At 33.7% G+C, this 14,700-nt stretch overlaps 1 protein-coding gene across 1 annotated transcript; it reads right to left on the minus strand.

The window, feature by feature from the left end:
• Positions 1-7,830: 7,830 nt before the first annotated feature.
• LOC143052970 (uncharacterized) lies at positions 7,831-14,403 on the minus strand. Its single transcript, XM_076226147.1, has 4 exons — positions 14,248-14,403; positions 11,086-11,346; positions 9,993-10,146; positions 7,831-8,096 (listed from the first exon to the last, which is right to left on the minus strand). Exons 1-4 carry the CDS (start codon positions 14,341-14,343, stop codon positions 8,050-8,052), a joined length of 558 nt encoding a protein of 185 aa, XP_076082262.1. The 5' UTR covers positions 14,344-14,403; the 3' UTR covers positions 7,831-8,049.
• Between the last annotated feature and the right edge of the window lie 297 nt (positions 14,404-14,700).

Below are 14,700 nucleotides of genomic sequence, written 5' to 3' on the forward strand. Positions count from 1 at the left end.
GTTTGGTTGTCTTTGTACAGATCACCACTTATTACAATACAACTGTTCTGTCTGGTGAAGTTTGGTTGTCTTTGTACAGTTCACCACTTATTACTATACAACTGTTCTGTCTGGTGAAGTTTGGTTGTCTTTGTACAGATCACCACTTATTACAATAAAACTGTTCTGACTGGTGAAGTATGGTTGTCTTTCTACATATCACCACTTATTACAATACAACTGTTCTGTCCGGTGAAGTTTGGTTGTCTTTGTACAGATCACCACTTATTACAATACAACTGTTCTGTCTGGTGAAGTTTGGTTGTCTTTGTACAGATCAACAGTTATAACAATAAAACTGTTCTGTCTGGTGAAGTTTGGTTGTCCTTGTACAGATCACCACTTATTACAATAAAACTGTTCTGTATGGTGAAGTTTGTTTGTTCTTGTACAGATCACCACTTATTACAATAAAACAGTTCTTTCAGGCGAACTTCGTTTGTTCCTGTACAGATCACCACTTATTACAATAAAACTGTTCTGTCTGGTGAAGTTTGGTTGTTCCTGTACAGATCACCACTTATTACATTAAACTGTTCTGTCTAGTGAAGTTTGTTGTCTTTGTGCAGATCAATAATTATTACAATCAAACTGTTCTGTCTGGTGAAGTTTGGTTGTTCTTGTACAGATCACCACTTATTACAATAAAACTGTTCTGTCTGGTGAAGTATGGTTGTTCTTGTACAGATCACCACTTATTACAATAAAACTGTTCTGTCTGGTGAAGTTTGTTTGTCCTTATACAGTTCACCACTTATTACAATGAAACTGTTCTGTCTAGTGAAGTTTTGTTGTCCTTGTACAGATCACCATTTATTACAATAAATCTGTTCTGTCTGGTGAAGTTTGGTTGTTCGTGTACAGATCACCACTTATTACAATAAAACTGTTCTGTCTGGTGAAGTTTGGTTGTCCTTGTACAGATCACCACTTATTACAATAAAACTTCTGTGTGGTGAAGTTTTGTTGTCCTTGTGCAGATCACCACTTATTACAATAAAACTGTTCTGTCTGGTGAAGTTTGGTTGTTCTTGTACAGATCACCACTTATTACAATACAACTGTTCTGTCTGGTGAAGTTTGGTTGTTCTTGTACAGATTATCACTTATTACAATAAAACTGTTCTGTCTGGTGAAGTTTGGTTGTCTTTGTACAGATCACCACTTATTACAATAAACTGTTCTGTCTGGTGAAGTTTGGTTGTTCTTGTACAGATCACCACTTATTACAATAAAACTGTTCTGTCTGGTGAAGTTTGGTTGTTCCTGTACAGATCACCACTTATTACAATACAACTGTTCTGTCTGGTGAAGTTTGGTTGTCCTTGTACATATCATCACGTATTACAATAAACTGTTCGGTCTGGTGAAGTGTGAATGTTCTTATTAAGATCACCTCTAAATGCAATAAAACGGTTCTGTCGGGTGAAGTTTGTGTGTTCTTGTACAGATCACCACTTTTTACAATAAAACTGTTGTCTGGTGAAGTTTGCTTGTTCCTGTACAGATCACCACTTATTACAATAAAACAGTTCTGTCGGGTGAAGTTTGGTTGTTCCTGTACAGATCACCATTTATTACAATAAAACTGTTCAGTCTGGTGAAGTTTGATTGTCCTTTTACATATTATAAATTATTACAATAAACTGTTGTCTAGTGAAGTTTGGTTTTCTTTGTACATATCACCACTTATTACAATAAACTGTTCTAATCTGGTGAAGTTTGCTTGTCTTTGTACATATTATGGTGACCCATAGTAGTTATTTTCTGTGTTATTTGGTGTCTTATAGATGTTGTCTCATTGGCAATCATACCATATCGTCTTATTTATATATTGAATACATTAACAGTTTCTATTAACACTTATCTTTAACATTGGATGGTGTCTTATAGATGTTGTCTCATTGGCAATCATACCATATCGTCTTATTTATATATTGAATACATTAACACTTTCTATTAACACTTATCTTTAACATTGGATGGATAGAGTACATTAACAGTTTCTATTAACACTTATCTTTAACATTGGATGGATAGAATACATTAATAGTTTCTATTAACACTTATCTTTACCATTGGATGTATAGAATACATTAACAGTTTCTATTAACACTTATCTTTACCATTGGATGGATAGAGTACATTAACAGTTTCTATTAACACTTATCTTTACCATTGGATGGATAGAGTACATTAACAGTTTCTATTAACACTTATCTTTACCATTGGATGGATAGAGTACATTAACAGTTTCTATTAACACTTATCTTTACCATTGGATGGATAGAATACATTAACAGTTTCTATCAACACTTATCTTTACCATTGGATGGATAGAGTACATTAACAGTTTCTATTAACACTTGTCTTTACCATTGGATGGATAGAGTACATTAACAGTTTCTATTAACACTTATCTTTACCATTGGATGGATAGAATACATTAACAGTTTCTATTAACACTTATCTTTACCATTGGATGGATAGAATACATTAACAGTTTCTATTAACACTTATCTTTACCATTGGATGGATAGAGTACATTAACAGTTTCTATTAACACTTGTCTTTACCATTGGATGGATAGAATACATTAACAGTTTCTATTAACACTTATCTTTACCATTGGATGGATAGAGTACAACATGAAAATAACTTATACAAGTGAAGTGAGAGGTTAGCTAGGTGAAGTTTGGTTGTCCTTGTACATATCATCACGTATTACAATAAACTGTTCGGTCTGGTGAAGTGTGAATGTTCTTATTAAGATCACCTCTAAATGCAATAAAACGGTTCTGTCGGGTGAAGTTTGTGTGTTCTTGTACAGATCACCACTTATTACAATAAAACTGTTGTCTGGTGAAGTTTGCTTGTTCCTGTACAGATCACCACTTATTACAATAAAACAGTTCTGTCGGGTGAAGTTTGGTTGTTCCTGTACAGATCACCATTTATTACAATAAAACTGTTCAGTCTGGTGAAGTTTGATTGTCCTTTTACATATTATAAATTATTACAATAAACTGTTGTCTAGTGAAGTTTGGTTTTCTTTGTACATATCACCACTTATTACAATAAACTGTTCTAATCTGGTGAAGTTTGGTTGTCTTTGTACATATTATGGTGACCCATAGTAGTTATTTTCTGTGTTATTTGGTGTCTTATAGATGTTGTCTCATTGGCAATCATACCATATCGTCTTATTTATATATTGAATACATTAACAGTTTCTATTAACACTTATCTTTAACATTGGATGGTGTCTTATAGATGTTGTCTCATTGGCAATCATACCATATCGTCTTATTTATATATTGAATACATTAACAGTTTCTATTAACACTTATCTTTACCATTGGATGGATAGAGTACATTAACAGTTTCTATTAACACTTATCTTTAACATTGGATGGATACAATACATTAACAGTTTCTATTAACACTTATCTTTAACATTGGATGGATACAATACATTAACAGTTTCTATTAACACTTGTCTTTACCATTGGATGGATAGAATACATTAACAGTTTCTATTAACACTTATCTTTACCATTGGATGGATAGAGTACATTAACAGTTTCTATTAACACTTATCTTTAACATTGGATGGATAGAATACATTAACAGTTTCTATTAACACTTATCTTTACCATTGGATGGATAGAATACATTAACAGTTTCTATTAACACTTATCTTTACCATTGGATGGATAGAATACATTAACAGTTTCTATTAACACTTATCTTTACCATTGGATGGATAGAGTACATTAACAGTTTCTATTAACACTTGTCTTTACCATTGGATGGATAGAGTACATTAACAGTTTCTATTAACACTTATCTTTACCATTGGATGGATAGAATACATTAACAGTTTCTATTAACACTTGTCTTTACCATTGGATGGATAGAGTACATTAACACTTTCTATTAACACTTGTCTTTAACATTGGATGGATAGAGTACATTAACAGTTTCTATTAACACTTATCTTTACCATTGGATGGATAGAATACATTAACAGTTTCTATTAACACTTATCTTTACCATTGGATAGATAGAGTACATTAACACTTTCTATTAACACTTGTCTTTAACATTGGATGGATAGAGTACATTAACAGTTTCTATTAACACTTATCTTTACCATTGGATGGATAGAATACATTAACAGTTTCTATTAACACTTATCTTTACCATTGGATGGATAGAGTACATTAACAGTTTCTATTAACCCTTGTCTTTAACATTGGATGGATAGAATACATTAACAGTTTCTATTAACACTTATCTTTACCATTGGATGGATAGAGTACATTAACAGTTTCTATTAACACTTATCTTTACCATTGGATGGATAGAGTACATTAACAGTTTCTATTAACCCTTGTCTTTACCATTGGATGGATAGAGTACATTAACAGTTTCTATTAACACTTATCTTTAACATTGGATGGATAGAATACATTAACAGTTTCTATTAACACTTATCTTTAACATTGGATGGATAGAATACATTAACAGTTTCTATTAACACTTATCTTTAACATGGGATGGATAGAGTACATTAACAGTTTCTATTAACACTTATCTTTAACATGGGATGGATAGAATACATTAACAGTTTCTATTAACACTTATCTTTACCATTGGATGGATAGAATACATTAACAGTTTCTATTAACACTTATCTTTACCATTGGATGGATAGAGTACATTAACAGTTTCTATTAACACTTATCTTTAACATTGGATGGATAGAATACATTAACAGTTTCTATTAACACTTATCTTTACCATTGGATGGATAGAGTACATTAACAGTTTCTATTAACACTTGTCTTTACCATTGGATGGATAGAATACATTAACAGTTTCTATTAACACTTATCTTTACCATTGGATGGATAGAGTACAACATGAAAATAACTTATACAAGTGAAGTGAGAGGTTAGCTAGCTATAAATATAAAAATGGAGATGTGGTATGATTGCCAATGAGACAACTGTCCACAAGAGACCAAAATGATAAAACCAAGTTTAATCCAAAATTTTCTACATAACATTATGTGTGGATCAAGTCAGGAATGTGAGTTGTTATCCATTCATTTGATGTGTTTGAGCTTTTGATTACCGACTTTCTGTTTTGAATTTTCCTCTGAGGTCGTTTTTTTGTGATTTTATTTAAAAACAAACCATTTTTAGCAAAAGATGACGCCCCCGCTTACATATACAATTATACAGTGATTCTGAGTTTTGTGGTAATAAGGATGGTGTATAACAAGTATTCTAATATGACGTGCTTCTTTCACTTTGTAAACAACACTGTGATAAAATTCTCGATATATAGATCTATATCTATACTTAGCGCAGACTCCGTGGTGTACATAATAATGGCTGTTACAATATACTTCCCACGTAAATCCACATGTATTGAAACCTATTTGCAAACCCTTTGCCGATTTTATTGTTTTAAAATTTACAATTAAACCAGATGCTCCGCAGGGCCCAGCTTTATACAACCCCAGTTGTTGAACCCTGAACAGTTGGGGCAAATTTGGTCAAAATATTCAAGCTTGATTCTGTCTGAATTTGGATTGTGATCAAATTTTTGACATAATATAGGTTTTTGTCACAAAATTAATGTGGTCTAAGATCTAACAAATCTATTGCACAATACTGTGCAGTTGAAGATTTCTTCTTGAAACTTGAAAAAAAGGAAGCCCTTCAATAAAAGGGAAACAAAAAATCCCCCCCCCCCCAACTTTTTGAAACCCCCTTGGAGCAATAACCCTTAAACTGAATCCCATGCTTTCCATTGCAGTATTGAACCTTGTAGTACAATTTCAGAGAGATCCATACACTTAAACACCAGTTATTGTCATGATTGTTTGGAAACTAGAAACATGCTTCTTTTTTGGCCCCTAATTTCTACATATTTTGGGCAATTAACCCAAAACTTAATCCCAGCCTCCCCTTTGTTATTTGGTACATTGTGGTATAATTTCAGAGATCTCCATACAAGTACACACAAGTTATTGTCTTGAAACTAGAAAAATGCTTGTTATGACCTCTTTTTGGCCCTTAATTCCTAAAATTTGGCCCCATAACCCCTAAAATGATTCCAAACCTTCTACTTGTGGTTTTAAACATTGCGGTATGATTTCAGAGCAATTGAAATACTTCTACACAAGTTATTATCCTGAAACTAGAAAAATGCTTGTTTTTGGCCCCTTTTGGGCCCCTTATTCCTACTCGGTTGGGACGATCATCCCCAAAATCAATCCCAACCTTCCTTTTGTGGTATTGAACCTTCTGAAAAAAATTCATGAAGATCTATTCACTTTAACTAAAGTTATTATCCGGAAACCAATGTGTCTTCGGACGACGACGCAGACGACGACATCATACCATTATATGATACCAAAAATTTTTTGGGGTCATATAAAAAAGACAAAATCACTTTTATTCTTATTCAGATGCATAACAAAAAGAAGTAATGCACAAGACCTCGGAGAAACCAACAATATAAAAATAAAATAAAATTCCGCGAAAGTCTATTAATGTTTTTGGCACATTTAAGTCATTTCAAAACATGACGTCATACAAATGAAAACACTAGAGTTGAAAGTTTTCTGTTACGTGAACCATTGCAATGTCGTTTACTATTGTATTAAAAATGATTATCAAGGTAGGTTTTGTTTGATTTTCTATTCTATTGCATTATACGTATATTTACTGATTTCAGCAAGTCAACATGGCGGCTCCTTAGTTACGAAATGTCAACTTTGGATTTGACGCTAGCTTACGAGAAAAACTTGTAAATCAAAATGACAATTGTTGGTTTGGAGAATGAAACATATTTTTACTTTAGCGGTTGTTCACGAAATAATCCATGCAAGCTACGGATTTATTAGAATGTTTGAGCTTTATCTAACAGGGAGTAAAAAAGAACAGCCACACACACAGCTTTACCCACCCTCGCTTCAGTTTTTTTAATGATCGTATTTGTCCTATTAGAATCGAAATAATTCATGGAAGCCATGGATTATTGGAAATTTACACATGGCCTGGGCCGTGATATTTGTTAATTTTATCCCTCGCTAACACTCAGGATAAAATTCGAATATCATGGCCCAGGCCATGTGTAAATTTCCAATAATCTATGGCTTCCATGAATTATTTCTTAATTAAACATTTAACAGAAACCAAAAAAAAATAGCCATTTTCCATTTGTAAAGGGGCATAACTCTAGAACAATAAAAGTGACGCCACCAAAATTCAAGCTCTTAACATTTGGCTGAGGCAAACTTATCCAGAATGGAAATTCTGTAATTTTTTATTTGTAAATGGGCATAACTCTAGAACAGTAAAAGTGATGCCTCCAAATTTCAAACTTGATCTGAGTTTTTAATTTCATGAGCATTTGGTATAAGACTCATAACACTCAGTTGAAGCATACTTAAGAGAACTAAAACTAAGAAAATGAGCATTTTTTCATTGGTAAAGGAGTATTACTCTAGAAATGTAGAAGTGACACCACTCAAATTCAAACTTGATTTGTGTTATATGGTAATAAGTGTTGTGTATCAGTTTCCCCACATTTTGTAGAGGCAAACTAAAGTACGAGAATTAGAACCAATTTTGGGACAAAAAAGGGAGAAGCAGAAAACATGACTGTTCATTACTGCAATGAATACTTTCTTTATGATTGTTGGAAATGGATGTTAGGCCTTGGTGAAAACTGAATGATTTTGTTTATAACAAAATAAATTAAATAATATTTGATATAAATCATTTATTGTTAATTATTTCTCTGAATTGTCTCCCTTTGTATCTTGTGAACACTTTTCACAACTGATATATTCAGCTGTCCATTAATTTCCATTGGACAATGCTAGTGACAATATCAGTATCAAAGATGTGAATCTCTTTCTTGGTGCCATGGTAACAGTCCATATCACAGAGTTATTTCCCTTGTCAATCAGAGTTATTTCCCCTTTCAGTCATCCTCATCTTCCTCTTCCTCCTGTACCTCTCTACCAGAGCCTACAAAAATTACAATACATTAAAAATACTAATAAAGATAAACAAGAGTGCACACGCTGAAATGTCTCGCCTTCTATACTAATCATTGATATTATGTTGATAGTCTTAAGTATAAATCTAAGCTTTATTACAACTGTCACATAAACTTTACATTAACCAAGATAACTAAACAAAGACCAATGAACCTTGAAAAAGAGGTCCAGGTCAGATGAACCATGCCAGGCAGACAGGTACAGCTAACAATGCTTCTATACAACATATATAGTTGACACATTACTTATAGTTTAAGAAAAATAGACCAAAACACAAAAACTTAACACTGTGCAATGAACCGTGAAAATGAGGTCACGGTTAAATAAAACCTGCTCGACTGACATAAAGATCATAAAATATTTCCATACACCAAATATAGTTGACCTATGGCATATAGCATTAGATAAAAAGACCAAAACTCAAAAACTTAACTTTGACCACTGAACCATGAAAATGAGGTCAAGGTCACATGACATCTGCCCGCTAGACATGTACACTTAACAATCATTCCATACAACAAATATAGTAGACCTATTGCATATGGTATGAGAAAAACAGACCAAAACACAAAAATTTAACTATAACCACTGAACCATGAAAATGAGGTCAAGGTCAGATGACACCTGCCAGTTGGACATGTACACCTTACAGTCCTTCCATACACCGAATATACTAGCCCTATTGCTTATAGTATCTGAGATATGGACTTGACCACCAAAACTTAACCTTGTTCACTGATCCATGAAATGAGGTCGAGGTCAAGTGAAAACTGTCTGACGGGCATGAGGACCTTGCAAGGTACGCACACATCAAATATAGTTATCCTATTACTTATAATAAGAGAGAATTCAACATTACAAAAAATTTGAACTTTTTTTTCAAGTGGTCACTGAACCATGAAAATGAGGTCAAGGACATTGGACATGTGACTGACGGAAACTTCTTAACATGAAGCATCTATATACAAAGTATGAAGCATCCAGGTCTTCCACCTTCTAAAATATAAAGCTTTTAAGAAGTGAGCTAACGCCGCCGCCGTAGCCGCCGCCGTTGCCGCCGCCGTAGCCGCCGCCGGATCACTATCCCTATGTCGAGCTTTCTGCAACAAAAGTTGCAGGCTCGACAAAAAAAGTATGAATTATTATTAATACATTGTAACAACGAATAGTACGAATCTCAGCCTCACTATTACACAGTTCATGTGATTTTTATTTTTCTATAAAAAGAGTATTGCCTATATCGTCAAAAGTATGAATTCTAAAATCCCTGAGATAAGTCAATGACATTGAGCTCCATGTTATAGGAATGAAAGCTAGTTGTTATATGTTAGCATCTGTTTTGTACCAGGGGTTATCGAATGTGTGATCATGTTTTTTTTTTTATCAAACTGACAAATATCAATAATTTTTTAAAGAGAATTCCTTTCATATCTTACCGACAGTTTTAACAATGTGATAGCATTGACCAAAAAAACATGAAAATCTTCTCCTTTTTTCAATGTACATTTAAAAGATATCTATTTTTTAAATGACCTTGCACATGTTGCAAGAGATTATTCTTCATTGATGTCAGACTACAATGTCTTGATAGTTTCAGCCCTTGTACAGCCTTTGTTAGTCTTCTATGATTTTACATTTTAGTTTCTTGTGTATACTTTGGAGTTTAGTATGACATTCATTATCACTGAACTAGTATACATATTTGCTTAGGGGCCAGCTGAGGGACACTTCCAGGTGCAGGAGTTTATCCCTGCATTGAAGACTCATTGGTGGCCTTTGGCTGTTGTCTGCTCTATGGTCGGTTATTGTCTCTTTGACACATTCCCCATTTCCATTCTTAATTCTATATCAAACTATAAAATACCTTGCTGATGACTTGAAACAGCTAAATCTAATTGGACCACATGATCTGGTGCATCTATCACATGACTATTGGTACTGGTCACATGGTTAGAAACTTCCATCACATGGTCTTCTGGTAAAATCATGTGACCTTCATTAATCGCAATTACTTGGTCCTAAAAAGAAAACAAGACAAAACGGTTTTAATGTTAACCTGACTATAAGGCTATTGATCAAGTTGATACACTGTTAATATACTGTTATACTATTCTTCTATGTTCCTATTCATTATTTCACATGAATCATTAATAAAACTCTTAAATCACTGATTAATCTCCATAATCACTGATTAATCTCCATAATCACTGATTAATCTCTTAAATCACTGATTAATCTCTTAAATAACTAATTAATCTCTCAAATCACTGATTATTCTCTTAAATCACTGATTAATCTCCATAATCACTGACCAATCTCTTAAATCACTGATTAATCTCCATAATCACTGATCAATCGCTTTAACCCCCAAAATCACTGATTAACCCCTCTAATCACTGATTAATCCCCATAATCACTGATAAATCTCCATAATCACTGATATATCTCCATAATCACTGATCAATCTCCATAATCACTGATTAATTGCCATAATCACTGATAAATTGCCATAATCACTGATAAATCTCCAAAATCACTGATAAATCTCCTTAATCAATCAAAGTATTGAAGATAGTTCATTCTCATCCAAGGCCAAAAGTTTTGAGGTGTGATGTACATGTAGAGGAAAATTACTTTTCATACTCTAATTTGAAAAGACCTTTTTGTTGTTGTCAAGTTGCCCTTTTTCAGACCCCCCCCCCCCTAAAAATCAAATGGTTGCTCCCTCATCATGTACAAAGCAGGAGATCCTGGTCGTGACCTACCCCTGATTGAATGGATACTATCTGTGGAAGATCATGGTTGTGACCTACCCCTGATTGAATGGATACTATCTGTGGAAGACCCTGGTTGTGACCTACCCCTGATTGAATGGATACTATCTGTGGAAGATCCTGGTTGTGACTTACCCCTGATTGAATGGATACTTTCTGTGGAAGATCCTGGTTGTGACTTACCCCTGATTGAATGGATACTATCTGTGGGAGATCCTGGTTGTGATTTACCCCTGATTGAATGGATACTATCTGTGGAAGACCCTGGTTGTGACTGGGTTGATGAACTTCATTTGTTGCTGAATCGTCAACCATTTCCTCTGCCAAAAACATTTCCTGTTCTGTTCTTGACCCGTTCTGATCATGCCTAGAGCTAATGGTAAGCTGTGAATTAGCTGAAGTTGTCTGAAGTCTCCTTTTGCTTAGTAAAGCCAATTCTTCTACCTAAGAAAAAGTACGAGAAAAGATATATATTTATATAAACTAAATGTAACTAACTAATTAACTAATTTTATTCAGTATAAAATCCAGTACAAAAGGATTATCGCTGAAACACATGAACACATTTAAAAACATATATACAAAAACAAAACAACAATAAAACATAACAGCCAACAATTGTGACACCTATAACCATGATAACAATCAATATTAATAGACAAAACTCACACTCCAATAAGTACTATGTAATTACAAATGTATTCCAACTGATGAATGTGTAATCAAAATACATGTCTATATAAGAAATCTACAGGCCATTCATTAGGAGGCGGTACACGGTACTTTTACCCTCCTATGCTATTGACAAGTACCGCCTAAATGTAGAAATTTTTATATAAGATATTCATGGAATAAATTGAAAAGTACCACCTAGAAATGTGGTAAGTACCAGTCAACATGAAAAATAATGAAACCCCTGAATCTATAATAGTTTATAATATATATCTGTATATATCTTGTATTCTAATGCAACAACGTTAGTAATGTTTATTTTGATTGGATAACGTCACTTTCTTACATGGCATCAATTGACAATTGATGCTATGGGACGTACGTGCAAGCGCAGACGGCGTATGACAGATTTTAAATACATGTTTTAACGTTGTTTTCTGTCAGTTTCATTAGAATGGAGATAACAATATTGTATTTTAAGCTCTGACGGCATCAATTTGGGATTTGATGGTCGCAAATACCTGTTTGCTGTCTCCACTAACGCCTCGCCAGTAAACTTAATTAGCGACCATCAAATCCCCAATTGATGCCGTCGGAGCTTAAAATACAATACAGTTATCTCCTAACTGCATGTACTGTGTTACAACACTAGATTAAAACTAATGAGGAAAGGTAACACCCTGCCACTAGGAGCTCTATTTTTAAAGAGCCTAGGTTGTTGAGTAGCCTGGCGTGTCAGTCACAGTGTAATGCTATTTGTCACCACAATATCTCAATAGCATAAGTTTGAATCCTGGTGAGGAAAGAACAAAAAAATTTGCGTTAGCAAATTAACAGATCTAACATTGTTACTATGCTGATGTTTAGACAGATTATATATGTTTTCTATGTTTTGTCATGTGTTCTATTGTTTGTCTGTTTGTCTTTTTCATTTTTAGCAATGGCGTTGTCAGTTTTATATATGTGACTTTGTCCCTCTGGTATCTTTTGCCCCTCTCTTAGTCTTAGCTTTAATACATAGCTTCTTCTTCTTTCAGTAACTTCCTCCTGTGGTTAGGAGCACATCAACTGCTTGATTATTCACAATGGGCTTATATTACACAGTCAGAAATAGCTAAAATCCCTTTGTTATTTTACAGTATAAAACCCAATTGCATATTTTGAAAGATGATGGGCTTATATAACATGGACGATAATATGAGGCAGGCATTACCTGTGAATGGGGACGAAGTTTGTTTAAATTATTTTTTTTGTATTTTAAATATATTTGTTAAAAAAAAGATACGGAAATACCATAACGTTTCCGATTTTGGTTCTGTTGTTAGGGATTTTACTTGTGACGTTATTTAAGTTATGACGTCATGTTCAATGTAAACAAAGAAACGCAATGCATCAGGTAGGCCTAACGTTTATTCATACCAAAGACAAAGAATGATTAAAAATGAAATATTGGTATTGTGTTCCTTGAGTTCCTATATTTGACTAGACTAATCAAAGTCTCACGACAACAAGACCGGAAGAAGGAAGTAGAGTTATGTGTTCTGCGCAGATCCGGAAATTAAAAAACACGACAAAAAATTGAACGATTTTGAGTTCATTAGTACAATGAAAAATTCGGGAAATTTTCCCCGATTTTTTTTTTTTATTGAATTTTCTACTGTACATATTTTGAAAGACGATGGGCTTATATAACATGGACGATATTATAAGTTATCTACGTTCATATCTGTAGATATGGATATTTTAACACCCTGAAGTACCCCAGTACACATGAGGCGTAACCCAAGGGTGTACAGGGTACTGAAGGGTGTTAAAATATCTATATCTACCGATATGAAAGTAGATAACAAATTTATTCTCGGTCTTAGTCGGAATCGGGCGAGTTTAATGGAAATTCGGGTACAAAGTGTAATGTGAAAACAACGTTTTTTTCATTATCTAAAAAAGTTTTATTGAAATTTGGAAATTTTACATATTTTTTTACGGGGTATATAAGGATACTACCTTTGGTAGAACCCTACAGGTAGTCAAATATAAGAATTTTTAATACAGAGACAGAGAAACCGGATTGAGTCAAATTTGGCGCTCAATGTTGTGACAGTTACGTCATATATGGTGTGACGTCAACGTGGGTCATTTGCATCTATAGCTAGGTCAGTAGTTTCATTCCTTGAAAATGTGGCAGTCAAGTGATGCATTTAATGAAATGAGTGTAAATGATCGACATCATATGACAAAATCGTTAATGAATTTAATATTTGATTACAAACATCATGGATAATCTACAGAATTCAATATTTCACAAGAAGCAATCCTGGAACTAACGAAAACTTGCGTGAAGATCCCCGGGATAATGGTAAGCAAAGTCTGGGGATATGGGTTAACAACACTCAGGGGCTATGGGTTTTGTAACGTTGTGCGTTAACCAATCAAAATCCTAGATTTATACTAAACCGGGGATAATAAAAGCATAGCTTATCTTTATTATACATTATGTTCATAAAGAAGAATAGGTCAAGGATTTGTATAGGGTGATAGCCGAATCAACTATGGCCGAAACGACCAATGAGCAGAACTGATTGTATGGCCGAAACGTCCCCAAAACACATACCTCAAACCACAGATCAAACCCTATCTTAATTTATATTCTAATCTGTAAAAGTGTAAACATACTTTTAAGCGATTTAGTTGGTCAGTCAATAGCGAGGCTAACGATATAAGTGTTCTTTCTTCATCTTTTAAACGTTTCAGTTCTCTTAACTCTGTCATTCTTATGTTATGGTTTGTGAATTTCTTAATCTGAAAGTGTTGTAAAGGGACATAATCTACTTGGAAATTATCCAACTCGCCCCATTTAAAAATCGATCCTGACAAACTCGCCCTTTTTCTTACAACTCGCCACATTTTAAAGAATTAGATCCCGCTTCATTTAGGACTGGTAGGCTAACTTGGAAAAACAATTGATTTAAAGAAATAGTTTTTCTTGTCAGCTAATTAATAATAAGAGTCATCCAAACAATTACTGTTTAGTACTTCAAGAAAAATGTAAACCAAAAAGTGTTATTTTATTATGTCTTGTTTTATAATTAGTCAATACGTCACGAAGTATTCATAATCACATGTTAA

Source organism: Mytilus galloprovincialis, chromosome 11 (assembly GCF_965363235.1).
Source record: "Mytilus galloprovincialis chromosome 11, xbMytGall1.hap1.1, whole genome shotgun sequence".
In the NCBI taxonomy this organism is placed as follows: Eukaryota; Metazoa; Mollusca; class Bivalvia; order Mytilida; family Mytilidae; genus Mytilus; species Mytilus galloprovincialis.